The sequence below is a fragment of the Anomaloglossus baeobatrachus genome, chromosome 7, assembly GCF_048569485.1.
Source record: "Anomaloglossus baeobatrachus isolate aAnoBae1 chromosome 7, aAnoBae1.hap1, whole genome shotgun sequence".
NCBI classification, from domain to species: domain Eukaryota; kingdom Metazoa; phylum Chordata; class Amphibia; order Anura; family Aromobatidae; genus Anomaloglossus; species Anomaloglossus baeobatrachus.
Window position 1 is genome coordinate 296,973,890 of NC_134359.1, and position 26,987 is coordinate 297,000,876.

Sequence of the window (26,987 nt, forward strand, 5' to 3'; positions counted from 1 at the left end):
TGAGTGGTAGGAGAGCAGCTGTCAGGACCCGGGGAGGAGCCTGGGACCCTTGAAACGTCAGGCAGGCAGACGGTGGTGGCCGCCTGCAGGAGTACCGGTGTACGACCAGCGGAACCGTAGGGACCGGGCAGGGTTGGAGCCCACCGGACTTGAACCGGAGCACCAAAACCAGGGTACTCAGACCCCGTCCTAGCTGGGAAACCACCGAGTGTAGGCAAATTGACTGATTGCAGTCTGGACCTCACGGGTTTATTCTCACCCAAAGACCCAAAAGACGGCAAAAGCCCACCGATACCGGGTGAGTGTCACCGCCAGAGTCCAACCACCCAACGGGCCAGCGCCTGCGGGCAACAGAGGGCTCCACCAGCACCTGAATGCCGGGGAACGGGCTACCACTGCCCAGGCAGGGGAGCCAAACACCAAGAACAGAGGTGCAGGGAAGAGGGACCACCACCAACCTCACAGGGGACATCAGCAGCTGACTGCGGGCACTGACCTTCCTCGAACTTTGGTTTACCAGTGACTCTCAGTGTGATTAATCGTGAGTACGCCAGTGCCATCCGGGCACCGCAGTGCGGCCCCCTGCACCCCATCGCCATCACCCTCCCCATCGGGCCCCGGGACGCACCGCCCTACCCACGGAGGGGCTGACATCGAGGCTGCACCCCAACACCGATCCCGGGACTCCTGCTGCAGCGGTGGTGCATCCCGTAACCACACACCGTGGGTGGTGTCACACCCTCCCGTCACCTCACCGTCTCCCCTTTAACAAGAGTGATGTGGCCCCCAGTCCGGAGGCGCTCGAGCCACCGACCACCCGAGCCCGGACCTCGAGCGGCTCGGCCCGAGCAGCGGAGCAGCCAAGCCCCCTCTCAAGGCGGCACATATGCACCCTGACTTCATCAGTGCACTGCACATGCTCAGGGGCACAGCGGTGACATAAGACTCAGCCAACGCCCCCATGACCTGTCACGCAAAAATTAGCTTATCATCAGCACAGTTATAAAATTGTGGGGTTTTTTTGCAATATGCAAAAATCAATTAGACGATAGAAAGGAATTGTCGTGCCCAGGGATATGAGGTACTCGGTTCCGGGCGGTAAACATCTTGGGGATGTCACTGGGCCCTTTTTGTAATGGGGATGTATTTACAGGGGATTTAGGTTAGTGTTCATATGTGACGCCACTTGCGGTGTTGCGGCTATAGGTATGGAGCCGCTGCTGCAGAATGTCACTACTGGGGCTGGTGTTGTTTGCAGCCAGGATGGTAGGCCCTCCGCAAGCAGGGCCGGGCCCCAGAGGATGGGTGATGAGATGGGCGTCAGAAGAAGGTAGTCCACACAGGTGTTCAGTGCAACTGGTCTTTACTCACTGCTGGTTGATGGTAACTGGTCACCCGAGGCTGGCTGGTTTCACCTTTAGGTCCCCTTCGTCCCAGTGCCAGTGTAGTAATCTGGTACCTTCTTCTCCTGCACCTGTCTCTGGTAAATGGGTCCCCATGGCGTACAGCAACTGGGGGTCCCCGTCCGGTGGTTCGTCCACCTCTGTCTGCCTGACGGTAGTGTGAACCCTGTGGGGTTGGGGTCTCTGGTCCTGTCTCCGGTTCTCCCTTTGCTACTGAGTCTTCGGATTTTTAGGGTCAGCAAGGTCCTTGATGGTCCCCTCGCTGTGCAGGTGTTAACAGGTCGGCTTGAAGCTCTTTCCTGTCCTAGAGTCCTGTACCCTGTCGGTGCGTAGTTCCGAGAGTACTCCACCGGCAACTACTCTCCTGGGTACCAGGTCACTGTCAACCTGAGTCAGGACGTCACTTTGCTTCCACCTTTACTCCTCTACTACTACTCTCCACAGTCTGCCCCTCCCACCTGGACAACTAGTGGACTGGACTGACTCCACCTCTAGGCCATCCATTGGTCCAACCCTAGTTAAGTACCATTGTCTGGGGGATTGTTGGGAAAAAACTGGGATTACCTGGGTTTTTGGTGTTACCGGCACTGGGTCTCTGGCCCCTATGGGTTAGGCCCTGCATCCTGGTGGGGATGCAGAACCTTGTAGGACCCTGAGGGGTTCAGGGGCGCTACAGGATTGTTAGGAATAGTGATGGGCGGACTTCAGACTGTCAAAGTCCGGATCCGCACAGTTTCAAAGTATCCGAGTAGCCCGGAGTTCTCAGGTCTAGCTAATGATCTGGGTCCAGCAACTTGGAAAATAAAAAAAAATAAAGAAAAAATAGAAATTAAGTAAACTCATTGTAACTGCTTCCCAGCTGCTCATTCTTTTTCCAGAGCTCCTCATTATTGCTCCTCCATATTCACTGCTTCCCCCACCCACCGGCTGCCCTGGCGTCTGTGAATGGTTTCAGTCAGACACGCCCCCAGCCTGTGTGACAGCATCTGACTGCTTGCGATCACAGACCCTTTCTGCGGGTCACTATTGTGGTATAAAAATAAATATATAAATTGGTGTAGGGCCCCCCCCCGTATTGTGATACCCAGCACAGATAAAGCATATGGCTACAGGCTGCAGCATCCAGCCCTGCGCTTACCTTCGTTGTGTATTAAAATAAGAGGAACTGCATGCGGCTTTTTTTTAATTATTTAAATAAACAATTTAAAAAGCCAGTGTGCGGTCCCCTCCAATTTTGATACTCAATCATGATAAAGTCCAACAGCTGAGGGCTGGTATTCTCTGTCTGGGAAGGCCCATGCTTATTTTTCCCCCAGCCTAAAAATAGCAGCTTGCAGCTGCCCAGGATTGATGCATCCATAAGATGTGACAATCCCAGCACTTTTCCAGGTTCTTCCCAATTGCCCTGGTGCAGTGGCAATCAGGATAATAAGGGATTATTAATAGTGATGAGTGAGTATGCTTGTTACTACTCGGTACTCGCACGAGTATCACTGTACTCGGGCTACTCGGCGGGGACCGAGTAATCTCGCGATACTCGTGCTGTACTCGTGGTCTTCATCCCTGCATGTTGGCGCTCTTTTGAGAGCCAGCCCTCATGCAGGGATTGGCTGGCAGACCACTGCAATGCCACAGCCCTGTTAGTTGTGGAATTGCAGTGATTGGCCAGCCTGCACAGCGTGACCGAGCCTTTATACCGGCCGGCGCGCTGTGCTCTGCACACAGCCATCCAGACAGTCAGTGCAGGGAGAGTGTTGCTGCTTCAGGGAAAGGTTTGCGGCCCTTTATAGTTATTTCCGTAGCAGGGCTGCAAACAGTGTGACCAGAAGTCCTTCTCAGGACTATTATAGTAGTATACAGGCAGGCAGGGTATAGCCAGGTCGGAGTACAGTAGCAAAGTCCTTCTCAGGACTATTGTTGCTGTATACAGGCAGGGTATAGCCAGGTCGGAATACAGGCTAGTGACCAGAAGAGTCCTTGTCAGGACTATTGTAGCAGTATACAGGCAGGCAGGCAGGCAGGGTATATAGCCATTCCTAGTGGTGACCGTATACCAGCCTTCATCATATCTGGGGCTGGTGTACACAGTCTAAAACAGTCCTGATAGTGTCAGACTTCTCAGTAATTGTCGCTCCTAAAAACCTGTTAGGTTCTTAGTGCGTCCGTGCTTGCATTTAAAAACCGCACGTGTGTGGCAGTCGGTGGCAGCGTCAGGCTCCATATTGTCCCTGGATAGAGACGTGCATGATGGCCTGTAAACCTGAAGTGCCCATTGTAAGGAAGTGGGTCTATTGTAGTATAGCCCTTAGGCAGGGCAACCAAAAATTTGGAGGCTCCACATTGTCCCTGGATAGAGATGTGCATGAGGGCCTCAAAACATTGTTCCCATTGCAAAGGAGCGGGTCCCCTGTTGTTGTAATGCCCATTCTGAAAGAATGGGCGAAAAAATTTACCACTGGGGGTATACCTGAAGCAACGGCCTAACTATTGTAACGGTCATCATGATGGCGCATGAGGAGAAGGAGGAGCAGTCCAGCGATTAGCCAAAGTCCAGAAGTGTGTTACCATGGGTGAGTAGAGGTACATGGCAAATTCCCGTTACAAACTTTAAATTCCGCTGTCATTTGCTGGTGGTGTGGTGAAGTCTGGCCCAATCCAACCCTTGTTCATCTTGATCAGAGTCAGCCTGTCAGCATTTTCAGTTTACAGGCGGGTGCGTTTATCTGTAATGATTCCACCTGCGGCACTAAAAACACGCTCTGACAAAACGCTAGCGGCAGGGCAGGCCAGGACTTCCAAGGCGTAGAGAGCCAATTCATGCCACGTGTCCAGCTTGGATACCCATTAATTGTAAGGCACAGAGGAATGTCGGAGTACAGTTGTTTGATCTGCAAGGTACTCCTTGAGCATCTGGGCAAACTTAGGATTTCTTGTGGCACTACCCCGCACCTCAGGGGCTGTGGTACGTGAGGGGCTGAGAAAACTGTCCCACATCTTAAAGACTGTTCCCCTACCTCTGGCGGATTGGACTTGTGCCCCTCTCGGCTGTACGCCTTGGTTGTCCACTGATTCCTGACCTATGCCGCTAGCGTTTTGTGAGGGGAATGCTTTGCCTACTTCCGTGACTATGGCCTTCTGGAACTGCTGCATTTTGCCTGACCTCTCCGCCTCGGGAATAAGAGACATAAAGTTCTCCTTTTAGTGTGGGTCTAACAGTGTTACCAACCAGTAATGATTGTCGGCCAAGATGTTCTTAACGCGAGGGTCACGAGACAGGCAGCTTACCATAAAGTCAGCCATGTGTGCCAGACTCTTAACAGCCATCACTTCAGTATCCTGACCAACACGATGACTGAACATGCTGTCATCCTCCTCCTCCTCCTCCTCATCATCTACCCTGTCCTCTGGCCAGCCACGCTGAACCGAGGATATGACTGGTGTGCATGTCATATCCTCAATTTGGCCGGAGAGTTGCTCCATGTCTTCATCCTCCTCCTCGTCATAGTCCTCCACTGCACGTTGTGATGAGACGAGGCTGGGCTGTGTGTTATCACCCACACCCACTACTGTTTCTTGCTCCAACTCATCACGCTCCGCCTGCAATGCATGATGTTTATTTTTGAGCAGAGACCATTTTAGAAGGCAGAGAAGCGGTATGGTGACGCTAATATTGTCGTCATCGCCGCTCACCATCTTGGTGGAGTCCTCAAAGTTTTGGCGGATGGTACATAGGTCGGACATCCATCTCCACTCCTCAGGTGTTATGTGTGGAGTTTGACCCATTTCCCTACGGCTTAGGTGATGCAGGTACTCAACAACTGCCCTCTTCTGCTCACATATCCTGACCAACATGTGCAGAGTTGAATTCCAACGCGTGGGGACATCACACACCAGTCTGTGAGCCGGAAGATGCAAATGGCGCTGAAAGCCGGCAAGGCCGGCTGAAGCAGTAGGTGACTTTCGAAAATGTGCAGACAGGCGGCGAACTTTTACCAGCAGATCAGACAGCTCTGGGTATGACTTTAGAAACCGCTGAACCACGAGGTTGAGCACATGGGCCACGCATGGACCATATGTCAGCTGGCCTCGCCTCAAAGCCGCCACCAGGTTCCGGCCATTGTCACACACAACCTTTCCTGGCTTTAGGTTCAGAGGTGTGAGCCAGTGATCTGCCTGCTGTTTCAGAGCTGTCCACACCTCTTCTGCATTGTGGGGTTTGTCACCTATGCAGATTAGCTTCAGCACAGCCTGTTGCCGCTTCGCCGAGGCAGTGCTGCAGTGCTTCTGTGTCGCCCTGGACAAGCCAAGGGCCACAGAGCACAACACTTACACACCCCACACTCCCTGCAGGCACATCATAGTCAAAACACAAAATCCTTGTTGCCTTCCCCAGGGGCTGTTGTCCACACCAGGGGGTGGAGCCAGGCGGTTGGTCTCCACCCACCAAGGAGTTCACAGTCCTGGAGGAGGGAAAACACAGGCAGTGAGAGTTAAGCTAAGGAAGTGGAAGGAGGAAAGTAGTAGAGAGGAGAAAAGTGACAGCAAAGAGCCTGAAGTTGGTCCGGGTGTGTGGCCCGGACAGGACAGCAAGGTTGGCAGGATGTGGTGACCGTCTGCAGTGGAGGCCAATTGGAGTCTGCCGTAAGGACCGTGGACGGGTGGTGACCCGGCGGTACCGGACCAGTATACAAAGAGAAGCCAGCACCATTGGCAGGGGCCTTTCGGATCCCGGCAGGGCTTGGAGTCGCCGTGAATTTGCCAAATCCGTTAGTGAAGGGGACCTCCGGGTTTCCAAACAGCCAAGTCCCGATAGAAGGCAACCGTCCAACCGTGAAGGGAAGACACCGCCACCGCCAAGGGCAACCGTCTCCCAGGGCCAGCGCCTGTGGGCAAAAGGGGCTCCTCCGGCCCATATCCAGGTTGGGGAGCGGGTTACCGGTGGGAACCCATCGCTACCAACACTGAACTTAGGTGCAGGGAGAGACAGTCATCACTAACCTGCACGGAGGAACAACCGCAGCCGTCCGAGGGACCCGTCCATCCAGCCGCTTGTTTTACCGTGAACTGTGTCATCATTATTTGGCTGAGTGAGTACCTCCGTGCCGTGCGGCACAGCGCTGCCCCTGCACCTCATCAGGCCCCGCAACCCGCCTGTCATCCATCTCTACCCCATCACCGGGCCCCGGGACAACCAACCCCCCTACCCACGGAGGGGAGAAATAACAACAAAGCTGCTCCCTGTCACAGGCTCCCGGGATCCCCGTCCAGAGCAGCGGTGGTGTCCACACAATCACCACAACCGTGGGTGGCGTCACGGACAATATCCCCAAAACCCAAACCACCCCTTTTCATTCACGGGCGAGGAGCACCGCTCGAGTCCCCGGGATCCGGCCATCGCTCGAGCCACCGAGCAGCAGCAGCCGTAGAGCAGCGGCAGCCGGACCCGAGCAGTGGGAGAGCGCAGCATCCCCTCCTCCGCCCGCGACACTTCCAGCTTGGGACTGGTGTGGAGGGTAAAGTGGATGAGGATGCGCAGGAGGAGGAGGAGGCTGAGGAGCATGACATTCCGGAGCTGTAGAGTGTGGGTGAAACCCTGACTGAGGTAGGGCCTGCAAAACTTGGTGTGGGAAGGACGTGTTCCGTCCCTCGCTCAGACTGGGTCCCAGCTTCCACAATATTAACCCAGTGTGCCGTCAACGAGATGTAGCGGCCTTGCCCACAAGCACTTGTCCACGTGTCTGTGGTTAGGTGGACTTTGGCTGAAACAGCGTTGTTCAGGGCACGTGTGATGTTTTGTGACACGTGGTTATGCAATGCGGGGACGGCACACCGGGAGAAATAGTGGCGGCTGGGGACCGAGTAACGTGGGACAGCTGCCACCATCAGGTCGCGGAATGCTTCTGTCTCCACCAGCCTAAAAGGCAACATTTCCAGCGCAAGCAGTCGCGAAATGTTAGCATTTAGAAGTGTGGCATGTGGGGCGTTGGCAGTGTATTTGCGCCTGCGTTCAAAGGTTTGCTGAATGTATAACTGAACGCTGCGCTGGGACAAGGACGTGCTTGATGATGGTGTTATTTCTGCGTGGGCAACTGCAGGTGCAGGGCCGGAGGAGGCTTGTTCGCGGGCAGCATGGACAGGGGATTGGCTCGCATGCACAACCAGCGAAGACGTAGCAGTGACATCAGCAAGCACTGCTCCTCGACTCTGTTGTACATCCCACAAAGTCGGGTGCTTGGCTGACATGTGCCTGATCATGCTGGTGGTGGTCAGGCTGCTAGTTTTGGTACCCCTGCTGATGCTGGCATGGCAGGTGTTGCAAATGGCCTTTTTAGAATCATCTGGAGCCAACTTAAAAAACTGCCAGACTCGGGAAGACCTAACATTTGTACAGGCACCTTGTGTCGTGTTGTTGTTCCGGGGAACGGTTGCCTGACGTCTGCCTGGGGCCACCACCCTGCTTCTTACTGCCTGTTGGGATGCTACGCCTCCCTCCCCCTGTGCACTGCTGTCCTCGCTCTGCATATCCTCCTGCCAGGTTGGGTCAGTTACTGGATCATCCACAACGTCGTCTTCCTCTTCCGCACCCTGCTCCTCCTCCTGACTTCCTGACAATTGTGTCTCATCATCATCCACCTCTTGTTGAAAACACGTTGCCAACTTCGTGAGAATGTGGCTGCTCAAATATTTGGGCATCTGTACATACAATCTCGTCATGGCCCACTTCAACAGGAGCTGGCGAGAGGCCAGAATGTGCGAATGGAAACATGAACAGCTCTTCCGAGTGTCCAAGTGTGGGATCAGTAATGTCCGTGGACGTGTACTTGGCCTGGTGGTAGGAAGGAGAATCAGGTTCTGAAATGTGCGGTGCAGTATCACGGCTACTGACACTTGACCGTGTGGAAGACAGAGTGTTTGTGGTGGTGCCAATCTGACTGGAAGCATTATCCGCTATCCAACTAACAACCTGTTGACACTGGTCTTGGTTCAAGAGCGGTGTACTGCTGCGGTCCCCAAGAATTTGGGACAGGACGTGCGAGCGAGTAGATGTGGCCCTTTGTTGTGGCGAAATTAGAGCTTGCACACGACCTCGGTCTCTGCCTGCACCACCATCACGTCCACTTCCTTGTTCGTTGCCAACGCCCTTGCGCATTTTGCAATGCTGTGCTGATGTGTATTCACTAGACTTGTGCGTTATATCCAAGTTTGTGCAAAACGCACACAAGTGCACCTGAACGCTGCCACCAACAGGCACACACGTGCGGTTTTTAAATGCAAGCATGGACGCACTAAGAACCTAACAGGTCTCTATCCAGGGACAATGTGGAGCCTCCCAATTTTTGGCTGCCCTGCCAAAGGGCTATACTACAATAGACCCACTTCCTTACAATGGGCACTTCAGGTTTACAGGCCCTCATGCACGTCTCTATCCAGGGACAATGTGGAGCCTCCCAATTTTTGGCTGCCCTGCCAAAGGGCTATACTACAATAGACCCTCTTCCTTACAATGGGCACTTCAGGTTTACAGGCCCTCATGCACGTCTCTATCCAGGGACAACGTGGAGCCTCCCAATTTTTGGCTGCCCTGCCAAAGGGCTATACTACAATAGACCCACTTCCTTACAATGGGCACTTCAGGTTTACAGGCCCTCATGCACGTCTCTATCCAGGGACAACGTGGAGCCTCCCAATTTTTGGCTGCCCTGCCAAAGGGCTATACTACAATAGACCCACTTCCTCAAAATGGGCACATTAGACTCAAGAGGCCTTCATGTACGTCTCTTCTCAGGGACATCGAAGTGCCACACAATGTTTTCACGGAAAATCTTTCATGTAATCTCCAAAAGTAACATACACTAGCTCTATCTCACTATTGGGTATGTGCCCTTAACATTTACGCCATGAAAAATCATTTTGGTGTCATTTTGGAAGGTTTTCTGGTGAGTCCGTAAAAATGGCGTAAAACGCAGAAACAATTGTTCACAGCTGTGACTTTTGAGTGATAAATGCTTCAAGGGGTCTTCCCCATGCTGTTGCCATGTCATTTGAGCACTCTTCTGAGACTTTTGTGACATTTTTAGGGTTTCTACATGCTGCCGGGGGTCATTTCATAAAAATACTCGGGTCTCCCATAGGATAACATTGGGCTCGGTGCTCGGGCCGAGTACACGAGTGTCTTGGGATGCTCGGCCCGAGCCTCGAGCACCCGAGCTTTTTAGTACTCGCTCATCACTAGTTATTAACTTCCCATAGCTGCCAATACACCCTAGATTAGAAATGGGAGGCGTCGATGAGGCCCCTTCATTACTAATTTGTAAGGGAAAAGAAACACAAACACCAAAAAAATCTTTTAATTGAAATAAAAACAAAAAAACACCCTCTTTCACCAATTTATTATCCCCCAAAACACCCAAGTCTGACATAATCCACACTGACTGCAACCAATCACAAACGCCGGGGCTGCCGGTGGGTGGGGGGAAGCAGTGAGAATGCATGAAGGTAATGAGTGGCTATGGAAGACGAGTGAGCGGCCCACGAGCAGTCACAGCCACGCCGGAGGTTTGGTAAGTATAGTGCACTTGCTCCAATCCCCTATCCCTTCTACCACCATCTTTTAAATGCTCACATAGACTTATATTGTGGCCAGCATCCGGCCAAATATCCGGGATCAATTCTGGGCCAGAACCAATGTTTTTTTATCCGTTTAGTCCCGCCAAACCTGGATATCTGCAAGTCCGTCCATCAGTACTTAGGAAGGGTATTAACACAGCAATAAATACACAGTGGTGGGTTAGTAGAACCTATGCAAACTGTAAAGTTCAACATGGACTTTAGCTGGAAAAAAAACCCCAATTCATTTGAAGCGATGAACCGAGGGCCCTCGCTTTGCAGAGCAAGTCACGGGATCAGACAGACTTATCAGATAAACCAAAAAAGGGTGTTTATTGATCGGGCAACAAATGTACGCTGCCGCGCGGCTATGCGTTAGGGAGGCAGGGAACAAATGGTAAAAGCGACAACTCCAAGTTCAGTCTTGTATATTTTAGCTGAGGCAGAAAGGTTAGGTTGCCACAACTAGTACAATAAACAATAAAAATACAATTAGTAATACAACATTGTGCAAATATACAACATTAACACATCCTACTCTATCCACTACCTGGCTGGCCTCCCCTAAAAGGGACCGTGCGGATACCACACTCTCACTATGGAGGCCTATACTGGTTCATTCACCACTGTACTCGGGTACTCACACACGAATCCGTCCGCAGGACTCGTCCGCTACAAGGATAATCAGTCCGGAGGTTCTGTCTTCGCTGTAGAAGGGCAATGAAGGATTCTTCTCTCAACTATGCTGAACAGCTGGGCTCATCAGGCACAGAGTTCTAGCAGGCTGGATTCTGACTCTCCTATCTCTGCCTTCTCTCAGCACATTAGTGATGTGTCGGTCGGGAACGATCCGACACAAAGATCCGGCTCCCTGCTGTGACTGACAGGAGTCGGATCCTCAGAGAGAGCCACTAAATTCTCTAAACGGCTCTTTTCGCCGCTAAAACCCTGCCCACCCACAACAAAACCCTGATCAATCAACAATCTAATTGGTCCCTAGTAAGTAGGCGGGGTTTATCCATGGGTGGGCGGGGTTTCATCAGCGTTACTATAATTTTAAATATGTGTCCACCTGGGGTGAACACATATTTAATAGGGCACCAAGAGCAATCCAAATGAGCCGGCTCTTTTAGGTGAGCGGAGCCATGGGAACCGGATCACCAAAAAGAGCCGGACTGCCCATCACTACAGCACATATTGGAAAATCCCCTAGTCATTTCCTGTTTCTTCAGTCCCAGACCCCGATCAGACCAAGTCAGCTCAGGCAGCAGGGGGAAGTCCGGTACAAACCATTATCCCCTGCTTATGAGCCAGACTCTTAAAGCTGTATTGCAAAACATCACAGAAAGCAGCTACAGTGCAAAACGTCACAGAAAGCAGTGAAACAATATCCTCAGTAGGGGCTGCACTCCCCTACAGATTTATAAAAGAACCAGAGGAAAATAAAGATGCGATCTACAATGTGACGAGCTCTGTGACATTCACACCAACTGCAGAGGCTAAGACCTTGTCCTGCACGGTCCGCCATGCCTCCCTCCATGAGCCTCTACAGGAGGACTTAAGGGTGCTTTGCACGCTGCGATATCGCCAGGGGTCGGATTCAAATTTTTAACAACAGGTTATCTGTAAACCCCGCCTATTTCAAAACCACACCCATTATGTAACCACACCCATTTTGTTAGCCACACCCATTTTCACGCAGTTTCCTCAACCAAAAAATACAAGTAATTTAAAGTAAAATCTCCTTCCCTTCATCTTATGTGGCCTCTCCCCATATAGCCACATATAGCTGCCTTCTTATGCGGCCCCTCTCCCTGCATCTTTGGCTCACTGAGCGCTTACCTGCTGCAAGCACCGGCAGCTTCTCCTCTGTGCTCCGTCCTCCTCCGCGGCTCGTCTCTGCACGCTGACGCTGACAGACGGCAGTAGGAGGAGCTTCCTCCCCACGCTGCCGTGACCTCTGTAGCGTCAGCGCGTTGCTGCACACTGGATCAGTGAGGAGACAGGCTCCACTGTACCCGGAAGTGCGGTGCGGAGGTACGGGGCTTCATTTGTGTCAGTGTCTTAAAGAAACACTAACACAAATGAATACAGGGAACCGGGTCGCCGCAGCTGTTTCTTGCCGGTTCTGGGAACTGGTTGCTATTTTAACAACCGGTTCTCCAGAACTGGACAGAACCAGCTGAATCCCACCCCTGGATATCGCTAACCATTTATCGTCGGTGTCACGGTGTTTGTGATGCACATCCGGCGCTGTTAGCGACATCGCAGCGTGTGACACGTACAGGCGACCTTAAACGATCGCAAAAGAGACAAAAATCATTGGTTTTGGAGAGGTCGTCCAAAAAACAAAAATCGTTGTCTCGTACTTAGCGATGTTGTTCCTCGTTCCTGCGGCAGCATACATCGCTGTGTGTGACACCGCAGGAGCGACGAACCTCTCCTTACCTGCGGCCGCCGGCAATGAGGAAGGCAGGAGGTGGGTGGGATGTTACATCCCATTTATCTCCGCCCCTCCGCTTCTATTGGACGCCTGCTGTGTGACGTCTCTGTGACGCCGCATGAACCGCCCCCTTAGGAAGGAGGCGGTTTGCCGGCCAGAGCGACGTCGCAGGGCAGGTAAGTCCGTGTGACTGGGACTAATGAGGTTGTGCGACACGGGCAACGAGGTACTGATGATGATGGCAACGACTCTCAATGTTGTGATTTCTCTTGTTGTTGTTGTTGTTGTATAATTATCCTGAAGGAAGAAATAGTGCGATAAGCTGTAGTGTTATCTGTGCCATGTGGCTTTCAGCCTTGTACCATCATTATAGAAGAAATCAGTAATAATGAATATTTCTTATTGGTGATATTGTGCTTCTTCTCCACCCTTCACTATCTTTTCCATTTCTACAGACAGAACCTCTGCCGAGATCATCGCTGCCTGTTCTGTCCCTCTGATTATACTGATAAATATCATCACTGCTGTTCTGTGGAGGAGACAAAAACTGAGGAGGAAAGGTAATTACATTACAATGTATAAAGAGTGTAGAGGGACCCACTATTATGACTTAAAATATAATTTAATGCAATATTCCCACCAAGAGTGGATGGTCATATGAGCCGGGGACTGGACATCCGCCTCATTTATTTGAATAGGTTAAAAATTGTCCTAAGACAAAGGTAAGCGCTTGACCCAAAAACCTGCTTAAAATCCTGCAGCTGGTTTGTAGGCAAAAAACACCCCAAAAATTGCCTGGGTACAACCAAATAATAAGAATTGAGATTTTTCATAAATGGAAAATCTCACAAACCAGCGCTGAATAATAAGATTATTTGATATTTTATTACTAGCAGTAAAAAAATAATAATTTCTACAAAGGACAGGACACAAAGGACAAAATAATAAATGTACAGACAATAATGAATATAATAAAAACTATATTCTCGTGGGGCCCCGGCCGGTGGCATCCACGAATATTAATAAATATTAATGAAGCTAATAGTCCGACTAAAGGAAATAACTTCCTCAGGAATAAACAATAAATACAAGAGTTTTTCCGAGGGGGTACCACGTCCGTGCTAGCCCGTATATAAGGGCAATGTTACTTCTGGCGGGTACTTATACCAAGATGAATACTTTAATGTTAGTTAGATTAACACTAACATCCACGCTACACTCTTTCACGGTCCCTGGTTAAGGTTAAATATGCCGCGCTCCTACCGAGGAGTCTAGCGGGCAGAAGGATCAGTGCATCGGGGGCTCATTACAGGTCCCCAGTGTATGTTACCTGACACCAACGCTGACAATGAGAGCTCCGTGAGATGTGGTCCTTGCGTGGGACGATTCTCTCTCCTAGCTGGAGAGGAAGGATTAATGCCGGGTCGCAGTTTGCGAAAATCCTTAGATCCAAATTATAGGATGCCGATTAAAAGTTACTATAGCAGGATTGCACTGTCCTGAGATGTAGATTCCTCCGTGCACCTGCTTGGGCGTTCACCTGCCAGTGAACCGGCAAATTCCATAGTCGGTGAAAACGAGCAGACAGTTACGTCCACTTCACAATACTAGACTGAGCAAGATCCGACGCGCGTTTCTTCGACTATATATTATTGAAAAAATTCATTTGGAGGAATTCTCCTTAAAAAATCTCTGCACTAAATATGTTATGTAATATGATTTATACATGAATTTTATGTGTTTTTATTTGCATTCTTCTGTGGGAATCCGCAGTCTTCTTCTTCTTGCTATAAATAGGTTCTAATGGAATGACTGCACTAAATATGTTATGTAATATGATTTATACATGAATTTTATGTGTTTTTATTTGCATTCTTCTGTGGGAATCCGCAGTCTTCTTCTTCTTGCTATAAATAGGTTCTAATGGAATGACTGCACTAAATATGTTATGTAATATGATTTATACATGAATTTTATGTGTTTTTATTTGCATTCTTCTGTGGGAATCCGCAGTCTTCTTCTTCTTGCTATAAATAGGTTCTAATGGAATGACTGCACTAAATATGTTATGTAATATGATTTATACATGAATTTTATGTGTTTTTATTTGCATTCTTCTGTGGGAATCTGCAGTCTTCTTCTTCTTGCTATAAATAGGTTCTAATGGAATGACTGAGCTATCCTTGAGGAAGGGGGACCGGTGACGCCCCCGAAACGCGCGTCGGATCTTGCTCAGTCTAGTATTGTGAAGTGGACGTAACTGTCTGCTCGTTTTCACCGACTACGGAATTTGCCGGTTCACTGGCAGGTGAACGCCCAAGCAGGTGCACGGAGGAATCTACATCTCAGGACAGTGCAATCCTGATATAGTAACTTTTTTAATCGGCATCCTATAATTTGGATCTAAGGATTTTCGCAAACTGCGACCCGGCATTAATCCTTCCTCTCCAGCTAGGAGAGAGAATCGTCCCACGCAAGGACCACATCTCACGGAGCTCTCATTGTCAGCGTTGGTGTCAGGTAACATACACTGGGGACCTGTAACGAGCCCCCGGTGCACTGATCCTTCTGCCCGCTAGACTCCTAGGTAGGAGCGCGGCATATTTAACCTTAACCAGGGACCGTGAAAGAGTGTAGCGTGGATGTTAGTGTTAATCTAACTAACATTAAAGTATTCATCTTGGTATAAGTACCCGCCAGAAGGAACATTGCCCTTATATACGGGCTAGCACGGACGTGGTACCCCCTCGGAAAAACTCTTGTAATTATTGTTTATTCCTGAGAAAGTTCCTTTAGTCGGACTATTAGCTTCATTAATATTTATTAATATTCGTGGATGCCACCGGCCGGGGCCCCACGAGAATATAGTTTTTATTATATTCATTGTTGTCTGTACATTTATTATTTTGTCCTTTGTGTCCTGTCCTTTGTAGAAATTATTATTTTTTTACTGCTAGTAATAAAATATCAATTAATCTTATTATTCAGCGCTGGTTTGTGAGATTTTCCATTTATGAAAAATCTCAATTCTTATTATTTATTTGAATAGGAGCGGATGCACAGTACCCAGCCACAGCCACTATCAGAAAACGGAGCTGATTCAGATTTCATCATTTCCGGCCACCTGCTGCCGGTACCTGCAATAGCTGACTGGCAGGTGGGCCAGACCCCGTCCAAGCAGACAATGATGACCTATCCTAAGGATAGGTCATCAGTGTTAAAGTAATGTACTACCTCTTTAATATAGAAATGTATAACACAATCTTACAAGTTTTGAATTCTTACTTTTGTTCAGAATTCAAACTAATAAATACAAATATATAGGAATACAATCTCCAGAACCATCAGAGGTACATAAATACATAGCTAGAACCCCAGCAGTTCAGAAACAAAGCAGCACAACCACCAGCAGAAAAGAAATTAATCATCAGAAACCTCAACCGTACAGAAATTCCCCACCAACACCACCAGCAGTACAGAAATTACCCACCAAAACCACCAACAGTACAGAAATTACCCACCAAAGCCACCAGCAGTACAGAAATTCCACACCAATGCCACCAGCAGTACAGAAATTTCCCACCAGTGCCACCAGCAGTAAAGAAAATTTCCTACCAGTGTCACCAGCAGTACAGAAATTCTTCACCAAAACCACTAGCAGTACTAAAATTCTTCACCACAACCACTGGCAGTACAGAAATTCATTATCGAAACCACTGGCAGTACAGAAATTCATTATCAAAACCACCAGCTATACAGAAATTGATCACCAGAATCATAAGCAATACAGAAATACATCCATATAACCCCATTAGTACACCATTAGAATATGGTACATCATTACATTGTAATGTCAGGTCAGACCCATATACATTTGTATTACATGATCCTACAACTTTCAGTTCATCCTTAACAATGGTAAGGAGATACTGAGTTATTATCAGATATCAGACTGCGGACTAAACAGGAACCACAATACTGATGAGAAATAGTTAGTATAATAAATAATCATTTACAGTCAGATACCTTATAGATGACGTTGTCTCTGATCTGAGACATTATTTTTCTTTACTTTATCTTGTTCAGATGCCATGATGACTTTTCACATCCACAGCTGATCTCTGCAGACTTCCATTTTCTCCACTTTTCTGCAGCACATCTCGGCACAATACCCTTAAAAATAGAAGGTTGATTATAATAGTCCTATATAGAAGTATCTGCCCTATGCTGTGCACCTGAATAAATACTTAGCCCTCACTCTGTTCCCTGCACAAAATATGAGGCGCACACACTGTCTCTATAATGTTACATGCCTTCCACACCGCCCTCTCCTTTCTATACTGAGCAGCCTCTTCACACTGTCTTCTACACTCTGTCCCCACTATACTGCCCAGTCTCTATACTGTGCCCCTCATCACACACCCCTTCTCACTATGATCTCACACTATCCCACCCACCCATTCTTCTCTCACTCCAAACCTCCCCACTACCTAGTCTCTATTTTGTGCCCCTCACATTTTTTTCATCTCATACTGTCTCCACACTACCTCCACACTCATTCCCCCTCACTCCCCATAATGTGTCTGCGCCCATTCTGCCAGCTTGCACCCCATACTGTGTTCTAAAAATTATTCCTTCACTAACATACAGTCCTGAAAATCCCCATACTGTGTCCTCAAAATGTCTTTCCCCCGTTTAATCCCCATACTGTGTTCATATGCACTGCCCCCCGCTTCTCATACAATGTCTGTATATTTTCCCCCTTCACCCTCTCTCCCCATGATTTTGTGGCACCCCAGTGGTCTTGGGACCCACAGTGGCGTTGTTCTCATCACTGGGGGAAATGCCATGCTTGGAAACAGTGGGGAAATCTTTCCCAGGTACACTAACATGCAACACCACTTCCTCCTCTAGACCAGTAGAGGGAGCTCATAACCTGTATTGAAGGAAGCCTCTCTGGGATACTGACTGGGAGGAGGGATTAGGGAGAAGTAGGAAGCCAAAAACTTCAGAACAGTAACATAGAGCAAAGAGAACAGTCGCTGTCAGAGAGCTGCCATACAGCTTTCCAGGACAGAGTGCAGAACAAGTGCAGGGTCCTGGGATCCTAGGCTGCCAGGTACTAACGGTCTAGCAGTAACTCCCAGAGGACAGGTGGCTTCAAGTACCTGGTCCACCAGAAAATCTAGAGACAAAGCGCAATATAGAGCTCGGGGCCGCTGTTACAGAGTGGGGCCTATTACCGGTTCATGCTGCCCGCCATACAGAATAGAGACTGAGCAAACCAAAAGAAGGACGCTGTGAAGCTCCAAGCCACAGTGACCTGCACATAGAAGAAGGCTTATACACCCAGGCAGAGAGAGAAACCCTGCTGCTTCCAGGCTGACCGGGCCACTGATTCCTGGACTACCCCCGATACCAGTAAAAGGTAAACGGAGGCTTCAACATGTGTCGTCCAGTTCTTACCGTCGCCCTCAGCCCTGCACCCCTAACGAATTCCTCCACCCCACCGTCATCATACCCCGGGGCCTAGCTTCGCCTGCAGGAAGCAAGACTACCCTAGCTGCAGTGACATCTGCCCCAGTGTACAGCGGCGGCGACCGTGATCTGGCCGCATACCGCAGGTGGCGTCACGACTAGGGATGAGCCACCCCCCTAGAGTTCGGTTCGTCGAAAGGTGCCCCGTTCGACTAGCCGTTCGACGAACCGTTCGACGAACCTCTCGAACCCCATTGAAAACAATGGGAGGCAATCACAAACACCTAAAAACACCTGGATAACACCGTCAAAGTTGTCCAAAAGGTGCCAAACAACTCCCAAGACAACACAAACACATGAGAAAGTGACAAGGACATATACTCATGCGAAAACTAAACAGCTGGACGAGGAAAAAGAGGAGGAGACACAGATATAGGCATGGCACGCCCTTCTAAAATCATGTAAAACACAGCAAGGCGACTCCAAGCAGACTTCTCCCTTTTTTCCAAAAATTGGGCCCCACAAACACCACTTCAGTGACAGCACTTGTGCCCCAGTTGCAAACTGGATGTGTTGATTTGCATCACGCACATTCAAAAATATGCCAGCCTTAACTGTCCCCAGGATGACACCGGGGTGGGTAGCAAAGTCTTTGCTGAACCATGACTTGTTCATCTTGGCTCATTTTTAAAAACACAGCAAGCAAGGGTTACTCCAAGCGGAGTCTCCCTTTTTTCCAAAAATTGGGCCACAGACACTACTTCAGTGGCAGCACTTGTGCCCCAGTTGCAAACAGGATGTTTTGATTTGCATCAAGCACATTCCAAAATACGCCATCCTTAGCTGTCGCCCGGATGACACCGGGGTAGGTAGCAAAGTCTTTGCTGATCCCAGATCTGTTCATCTTGGTTCATTTTTAAAAACACTGCAAGAAAGGGTTACTGCAAGCAGAGTCTCCCTTTTTTCCAAAAATTGGGCCACACACACACCCACCCCTTCAGTGGCAGCACTTGTGCCCCAGTTGTACACTTCACAGCTAGATTTGCATCAAGCACATTCCAAATCCACAAGCATTTACTCTCCCCAGGATGACACAGGGGTAGTAAATTCCTTGCGGATCCATGACTTGTTCATCTTGATGAACGTTAGTCTGTCCACATTGTCACTGGACAGACGCGTGCGCTTATCTGTCAGCACACACCCAGCAGCACTGAAGACACGTTCTGAGACAACGCTGGCAGCTGGACACGACAAGATCTCTAAGGCATAAGTGGCGAGCTCAGGCCATTTTTCAAGATTTGAAGCCCAAAATGAGCAAGGCTCCATTTGCAAAGTCATGGCATCGATGTTCATTTGGAGATACTCCTGTATCATCCTCTCCAGCCGTTGACTATGTGTCAGACTTGTTGTCTCTGGTGGCCTTGCAAAGGATGGTCTAAAAAAATTATGAAACGATTCAATAAAATTGCTGTTACCAGCACCAGGTACGGTGCTGCTGGTACGGGTAGACTGTTGATGACGAGACCGTCCCATGTTTGTCAAGTTACAACTGGGAGATTGACTTCCTGCACCTGCACCACTGGGGTTTGGTGGAAAAGCCGAGCTAAGATCGAGTAACAGCTTCGGGTGGTACTCCTGCATACGTGCGTCCCTTTCTATGGCTGGAATTATGTCACAAAATTTGGACTTGTACCGGGGATCTAATAGTGTGGCAACCCAGTAGTCATCATCACTTCTAATTTTGACAATCCGAGGGTCATGTTGGAGGTAGTGCAGCAAGAAAGCGCTCATGTGTCTTGCGCATCCATGCGTACCAAGTCCTTGCTGTGTTTGTGGCATAGAGGTGCTAACCGTTCTTTCTTCCTCTGACATCTCCCCCAACCTCTTTCAACTGAAATGTGACCAAGGTCTCCCTCATCTGCTGAGTCTTCCATGTCCATGGACAGTTCGTCCTCCATTTCATCATGTTCTCCTGCACCTTCCTCAACATTTCGCCTGCTACCATGCGCCTTTGTTGATCCCTGTCCCCCATGGTCCCATGCCTGCCGCCTTGGTGATTATGAACGTCTGGACCTTGGTGATGTTGTTATCCCTTGCGCATATGAATCCTCCTGTAGTTAATCCCCTTCCTGTTGAACCACCCCCTGACTCCGAATAGTGTTTAGCGTGTGCTCCAGCATGTAAATTACTGGAATTGTCATGCTGATAATGGCATTGTCAGCGCTAAACATATTCGTCGCCATGTCGAAACTGTGCAGAAGGGTGCATAGGTCCTTGATCTGAGACCACTCCATCAGGGTGATCTGCCCCACCTCTGCATCTCATTGGCCCAGGCTATACGTCATGACGTATTGCACTAGTGCTCGGCGGTGCTGCCACAGTCGCTGTAACATGTGGAGAGTCGAATTCCAGCGTGTCGGCACATCGCATTTCAGGCGATAAATCGGCAGGCCAAAAGACTTCTGGAGCGATGCAAGTCGCTCAGCTGCGGAGGTTGAACGGCGGAAGTGAGCAGACAGTTTTTGTGCCCTGTTCAGATGGTCATCTAGGCCGGGATAGTGTGTTAAAAATTGCTGGACAACAAGGTTCAACACATGAGCCATACAAGGCACGTGTGTCACCTTGCCCAGGCGAAGGGCCGCACCCAGGTTTGCAGCATTGTCGCACACGGCCTTACCTGGCTGCAGGTTGAGTGGAGACAACCATTTATGAAACTCGGACAGCAGAGTTGACCACAACTCAGCCGCTGTGTGACTCTTATTTCCAAGACATTTCAAGCTAAAGACCGCCTGATGCCGTTGCGCTCTGCTGCCAGCATAGTAAGGAGGTGCGCGTGATTCCTTGTGCGCAGTTACAACGCTGGTGGCCTGACCAGGCAGGCTTGGGGTGGAGGTGGAGGACCCAGAGGAGGTTGAGGAGGCAGAAGTGTTGGAGGAACTTATACATACAGAGGACTGACGCACAAGTTGTGAGGACGGCAAGACTTGTTCAGCAGTCCCTTCTCCATCTATCACCATAGTTACCCAGTGCCCAGTCAGCGACATAAAACGCCCCTGTCCATGCTTACTGGTCCAAGTATCAGTGGTGAAATGCACCCGTTCACACACAGAGTTTCTCAAGGAAGCAGTGATGTTGTGTGCGACATGCTGGTGTAGCGCAGGCACACCTTTCTTGGAGAAGTAGTGGCGACTGGGCATCTGGTACTGGGGCACTGCGATGGACAAAAGGTCTCGAAAATCCTTTGTGTCCACCAGGCGGAAAGGCAACATTTCGGTAGCCAAGAGCTTACAGAGGGATAAAGTCAACCTCTTAGCTTTGTCATGGGTCGGAGGAAATGGCGTTTTATTTGTCCACTTCTGAGGGACAGAGATCTGGCTGCTGTGTGTAGATGGTGGTGAGTACGGTGTCCCTGGAAAAATGCAGGTTTGTGAGGAAAGTGCAGGCGTAGACATGATGTTGCCTTCATCCAACGTTGGTGCTATCGATGTCTGAGAGAGCTGTACACACGCACTTGTTTCCCCTTCCAAACCAACTGACGACCTAACAAGCAAACTGCCTGTTGCGGTTACAGTGGTGGAAGGTGTGCGTTGAAAACCAGGTGTGACAGCTGTCCCCACAGTAAAAGAAGATGAAGAGCGCGCGGTTGCACTGGAAGGGGCAGGCGGTGGTTGGCCCGCTACACTAGGCCACATTGCAGCACAGTGAGCTTCCCACTGGGAATTATGCTTGGTATTCATGTGACGATTTATGGAAGAAGTTGTGAAACTGGTGAGCTTTTTGCCTCTACTTATAGATTCACAACAAATTTTACAGATCACATGATTTGGGAGATCCTTTGCAAGGTCAAAAAAGGACCAGGCTAGGCAAGGCTTAGAGCCCATGTGACCTGCAGAGCCACCCCGACTTGTGCTCAGAGGCAAAATGGTGGCTGAAGATGCAGTTGTAGACGTGCTACCAGTACTCCGACTCTGTCCAGGAAGGTGCAAGGTAACTTCGTCGTCAGTTGCATCCTCCTCCACCGCTTCTGTTGGCCTCCTCAAGTGCCTGACTGTGGGTTGACAGTAGGTGGGATCTAGAACTTTATCATCAAGCGTTGTGTTTGCACTTCTCTCGCCCTCAGACCTAGCCTCTTCCTGCCCTGACCGAATATTTAAGTTGTCATCCCAATCTGGTATCTGCGTCTCATCGTCATCAGTATGTTCCTCATTGTCTCCACCAACAGGTGTTACAGTTTGTGAATAAGAGTTAACATTATGCTCAGAAACTTGGTCATCATCAGGGTCTGAATCTGAGTCACAAAACTTCTGGGCATCACTGCAGACCATTTCCTGGTCTGTACTCACTGTAGCTTGGGAGCAGACCTCTGATTCCCAGGCTATAGTGTGACTGAACAGCTCTGCAGACTCAGCCTTCTCTGGTACACCATACTGTGCAGGGTGGGTGGAGACTTGATAGCTGGGAGAAAGCAAGTGTGATTGGGATGACAACTCAGAGGACTGGGGTTTTTTTTTATGTAATAGTTGAGGTGGAGGAGAGGGCACTTGTTGGAGCACTTGAGATCCATTCAAGCATGTTCTTTTTTTGTGCATCATCTACCTTTGTTCCAGTTGTTCGGGTCCGTAAAAAAGGGAGCACATCGGATTGTCCACCGAAAGTAGTAGACATCTTACTTTTGCTGGAAGATGGCTTATCTTCAGCAGATGTTAATGTAGCTTTGCCACCTTCCCCACGGACACAAACTTTTTTCCTTTTCCAACCCGCCTGTTCCCCTTTCCACCAGCATCTGTCCTTTTGCCACTCATTTTGTTAGCGACAAGATTAGTCACTTAAAATGTGGTAGCAAAAATTGAGAGGTGGTATAGATTGCAGCGGTGGTCTAACTTTACTGACAGCTGAAGAACCAACACTGACTATCCCTGACAATGCAACCTATGGCCCTAAAACTGGCAGCACTGTTTGCTATAAAAATAGCGTAGCAAAATGTGCATGAGGGTTTAATGCAGAGGTGCTGGAAAATGCTTGGCACCAGTGGGACACAAAATTAGTATAGCAGCCACTTTTTGGATGTCACTTATGTTCAGCACTGTTTGCTATAAAAATAGCGTGGCAAAAGTGGGCAGGTGGGTACAGTGGCCGGGTTCTCTGGGTCAGTGGACATGAAAGGAAGCCTCACTTTCTATCCCTCCTAATGGTGAAATGCAGCAGGGAATTCGCTGAGATTAGGTACACAGACGCTGTTATCTGAAGCTGAATACAGCGTTTCCACGGACCTGACTGTCACCTATGGCTCTGAGCCCAAGGAAATGAGCCCTGAAAAGGGCTGAAATAAAATTCTGTCCCTAATCTGTAGAGCGCTGTGTGTATAGCGTACACAGCCGGTGCGGCGACAGGAGCTGCGTGAGCGGTGACTGTCACCTACACGCAGAAGGCAGATTATGGCGCCGTGAGGGAAAATGGCCGTATTTATAATGCAAGGACATGTAACATGGACAGCCTATTTTTTCATGTCAGTATTCACACAGCAGTTTCTGCTATTACATGTATTCCCCTTGCATAGTCACTGGTGTGCATATATATGGACAGCCTATGACACATGCCCTTGCTTGTCTGGCAAAAAAGACCACTTAGCTGTGTGTGTGTCTGGGATTGGCTGACATGCTGGTCTGCCACACTACACGCGCGCTTAGGGAAAAAAAAAATGGCGATTGCCATTATCCCAGCAGCACTGATCTAAATGCGCCGTCCCCGCATACTATACGCTGAAATTAGATAATAGCGTGAATCACAGTGACTCACAATTACAGTGAAAAGCCAGCTAGTAACTAGCTAGGCTTTTTGCTGATCGAACCGTTCTCGAACGTAACTCGAGCTATCGAGCTTTTAGCATAAAGCTCGCGTTCGCGTTCGATCTTGAGCCCCCCTCCCCCAAAATCACTCGAACATGAAATTGGCGAACCTCGAACATCGCTCAACTCTAGTCATGACCACTCCATCCCCCAATACTTTTCCCCATACTGTACGCCTCGGGGCAACGGAACTGGGCCACGCCACCGGTGACGTCGCAGAGGATCTGCATCGCCGGCCCGGCAACGAGTGACAAAGGTACGGACTTAAACAATTCTAACTCTTTAAGCCCCGTGGGGCGCTACACTGTCTGTATACATTCCTTTTTGCTTCCCATACTGTGTTTAAATACATCCCCCCTCCCCACCCACTCTCATTTTCTTTTGCCATCTATACATATACCTTCCTTCCCTCATCCTCTGCCCCCCTATTGTGTCCCTATATACTTCTGTGACGCCCTGGACTATCCAGGTCGTCCCAGGTAGACACAACAACACTACACCCCCCTTCCCAGTTAGGTAACACTAGTCAAACTAAAAGCCTTGTCGCCACCCTCCAGGTTTGATGTCCACACCAGGGGGGTGGAGCCAGGCGGTTGGCTCCACCCACCAAGGAGTTCACTGGCCTGGAGGCGGGAACCTAGGAGTCTAGTTCAAGTTGTAGTTCAGATTAGAGAAGGGGTTTGGACAGTGAAAGAGGAAGGTTGTGTCCAGAAGCAGACGTGTGCTCAGGCCTGCCAAAGACTACTCTGGTGGCTGGGTTGGAGCCCAGTCACTATCGGCAAGGAGGCAGATGGTAGTGGCCGTCCGGCCGACCGGTGGAACCGTAAGGGACCGGGACAGGGTAGTGGCCCGCCGGAACCGAACCGGGGAGCCAACTGGATACCGGAGCACCAGGCAGAGTACTTAGACCCCGAACTAGGCTAGAAGCCACCACCATAGTCGAATTAACTGATTGCGGTCTGGACCTCAGGGGTTCATTCCCACCTAAGTCCCGATTGAAGGCAACAGCCCAACCATTCCGGATAAGTGCCACCACCACGGGCAAGAGATCCAAAGGGCCAGCGTCTGTGGGCAAACGGGCTCCTACGACAGATATACGTCGGGGAGCGGACTACCGGTGCTTAGGCACAGGAGTCAAGATTCATACACAGAGGTGCAGGAGAAAAAGCAGACATTACCACCCTAACCTCGGAAAAGCTGCAGCCGGCTGCGGGCCCCGTTCATCACTCCATTTGGTTTACCAGTTACTCCAGTATCTTGTGTCAGAATGAGTACACCAGTGCCATCAGGCACTGCACCGTGCTGCACCGCAACCCTACACCCTGCACCCGGGCCCCGGCCCACCGGACCCCGGGACCAACATCCCCTACCCACGGAGGGGTCAACAACTAGCTGCGCCACTACACCGCTCCCGGGGGCCCCTACACCTTCATCGCAGCGGTGGTGTCTACAATCACCACAACCCGTGGGTGGTGTCACGAACTATCCTTTCAAATCAAACACCCCAAATCCCCGCGTGTAGCGCCAACTCCCTTGCAGAGCGACGTGACCCCCGGGTCCGTGAGAGGCTTGAGCCACCACCCGCAGTGCGAGCACGGATCCGAGCGGCTCGGCGGTCACAGCCGAGCCCGTGGGGCGGTACACATCCCACACTAGAAAATGATGGAGGGCACCTGTTTCACCCCAGTGATCACCTCTGCACAAAAAATGTGGGGCTGGCAGGAAAAGGTTGTGCCAAAAACGGGAGATCACGATATACTGTAATTAGTGCATATAACAATTACAACAGTCAAAAAATACAAAAATTGCACCAGTCACAATTTAAAAACATTAAAAAAAATGTATAGACTGCTAACGATCTGAACTCTCTCTATCTATATCTATATATATATATATATATATATATATATATATATATAGTGTGTATATATATAAAAATATGCAACAATGACATCACCAGAATAACAGCTGGAAAAATTCCTAAACTTCCGGTAGTAAATACAAAAGACCCTTCAATGCTGAACAGTGACAGTAAGGCTATGTGCGCACGTTGCGTTCTCTGCAGTGCAGAAAAGAAAGCACCCTCTGGCAGACTGGACACTGCGTTTGTAAAAAAAAATGCATCCACAACGCATGCATTTTGGATGCTTTTTCATGCATTTTGCATTCGTTTTGCATGCATTTTTGACAGTGCGGTCCCCCGGCAACTCAGCTCTGCTACATGCCGGCTGACAGCAGACACAGACAGAGTCGGGCGATGAGAATGAACTCGGGTGAACTTCACCCAACTTCATTGTCATACCGCGGCTCTGTCTGTGTGTGGCGTCCTGATTAGCGGTCACCCGTGAAGGACTCACCGGTGACCGCTAATCCCCTGAGTGACTGAAGTTAGCAGCGCAATTAGCGCTGCCGTTACTCAGGTTACCGGAATCCAGCTGGAGTCCTCCACCCGAGACCTCAACTCACCTTTGACTTCATCGCTGATTGCGCGGCTCACTTCAGTTGCTGCGTGGAGCAGATAGAGAGCGGTCATGGTATGTGACCACTCTTGTCAGCTTCATGTAGCAGAGCTGAGCGCGTCGTGCGACCTCGTGTGGATTACGTTGGAACTGGAGGGGTATTTGAGGGTTTTAATAAAGTGGTGAAAGAGGGTGTTTTTTTTTTTGTCTTTTATTCCAAATAAAGGATTTTTTTGCTGTGTGTGTTTATTTTCTTTAACTTACAGGTTAATCATGGAAGGTATCTCGGGGAGATGCCTGCCATGATTAACCCCTTATTACCCCGATTGCCACCGCACCAGGGCAATTCAGGATGAGCCGGGTAAAGTCCCATGACTGTCGCATCTAATGGATGCGGCAATTCCGGGCAGCTCCTGGCTGATATTGTTAGGCTGGGGGGCTCCCCATAATGTGGAGCTACCCATCCTGAGAATACCAGCCTTCAGCAGTGTGGCTTTACCCTGGCTGGTATCAAAATTGGGGGGGACCGCACGTCGTTTTTTTTTAATTATTTATTTATTTATTTTACTGCACGATATAGACCCACCCACCTGCGGCTGTGATTGGTTGCAGTGAGACAGCTGTCACTCAGCTGGGGGCGTGTCTGACTGCAACCAATCATAGGCGCTGGTGGGCGGGGAAAGCAGGGAATACCATATTGAATAATGAGCGGCTGGCTTTTTCAAAAGAGGAAAAGCCGCCGGAGCAGTGT

The 26,987-nt window shown here is 49.6% G+C and overlaps 1 protein-coding gene across 9 annotated transcripts in view; it reads left to right on the forward strand.

Annotated features, from left to right (window-relative positions):
• Positions 1-26,987, forward strand: part of LOC142245626 (natural cytotoxicity triggering receptor 3 ligand 1-like) — a 140,342-nt gene that overhangs the window by 92,450 nt on the left and 20,905 nt on the right. For all 9 annotated transcript variants that reach the window (XM_075318508.1, XM_075318507.1, XM_075318509.1 and 6 more), the window contains one exon: positions 12,909-13,013. In XM_075318508.1, coding sequence (XP_075174623.1) covers positions 12,909-13,013 — 105 coding nt within the window. The remainder of the gene's footprint in view (positions 1-12,908; positions 13,014-26,987) is intronic.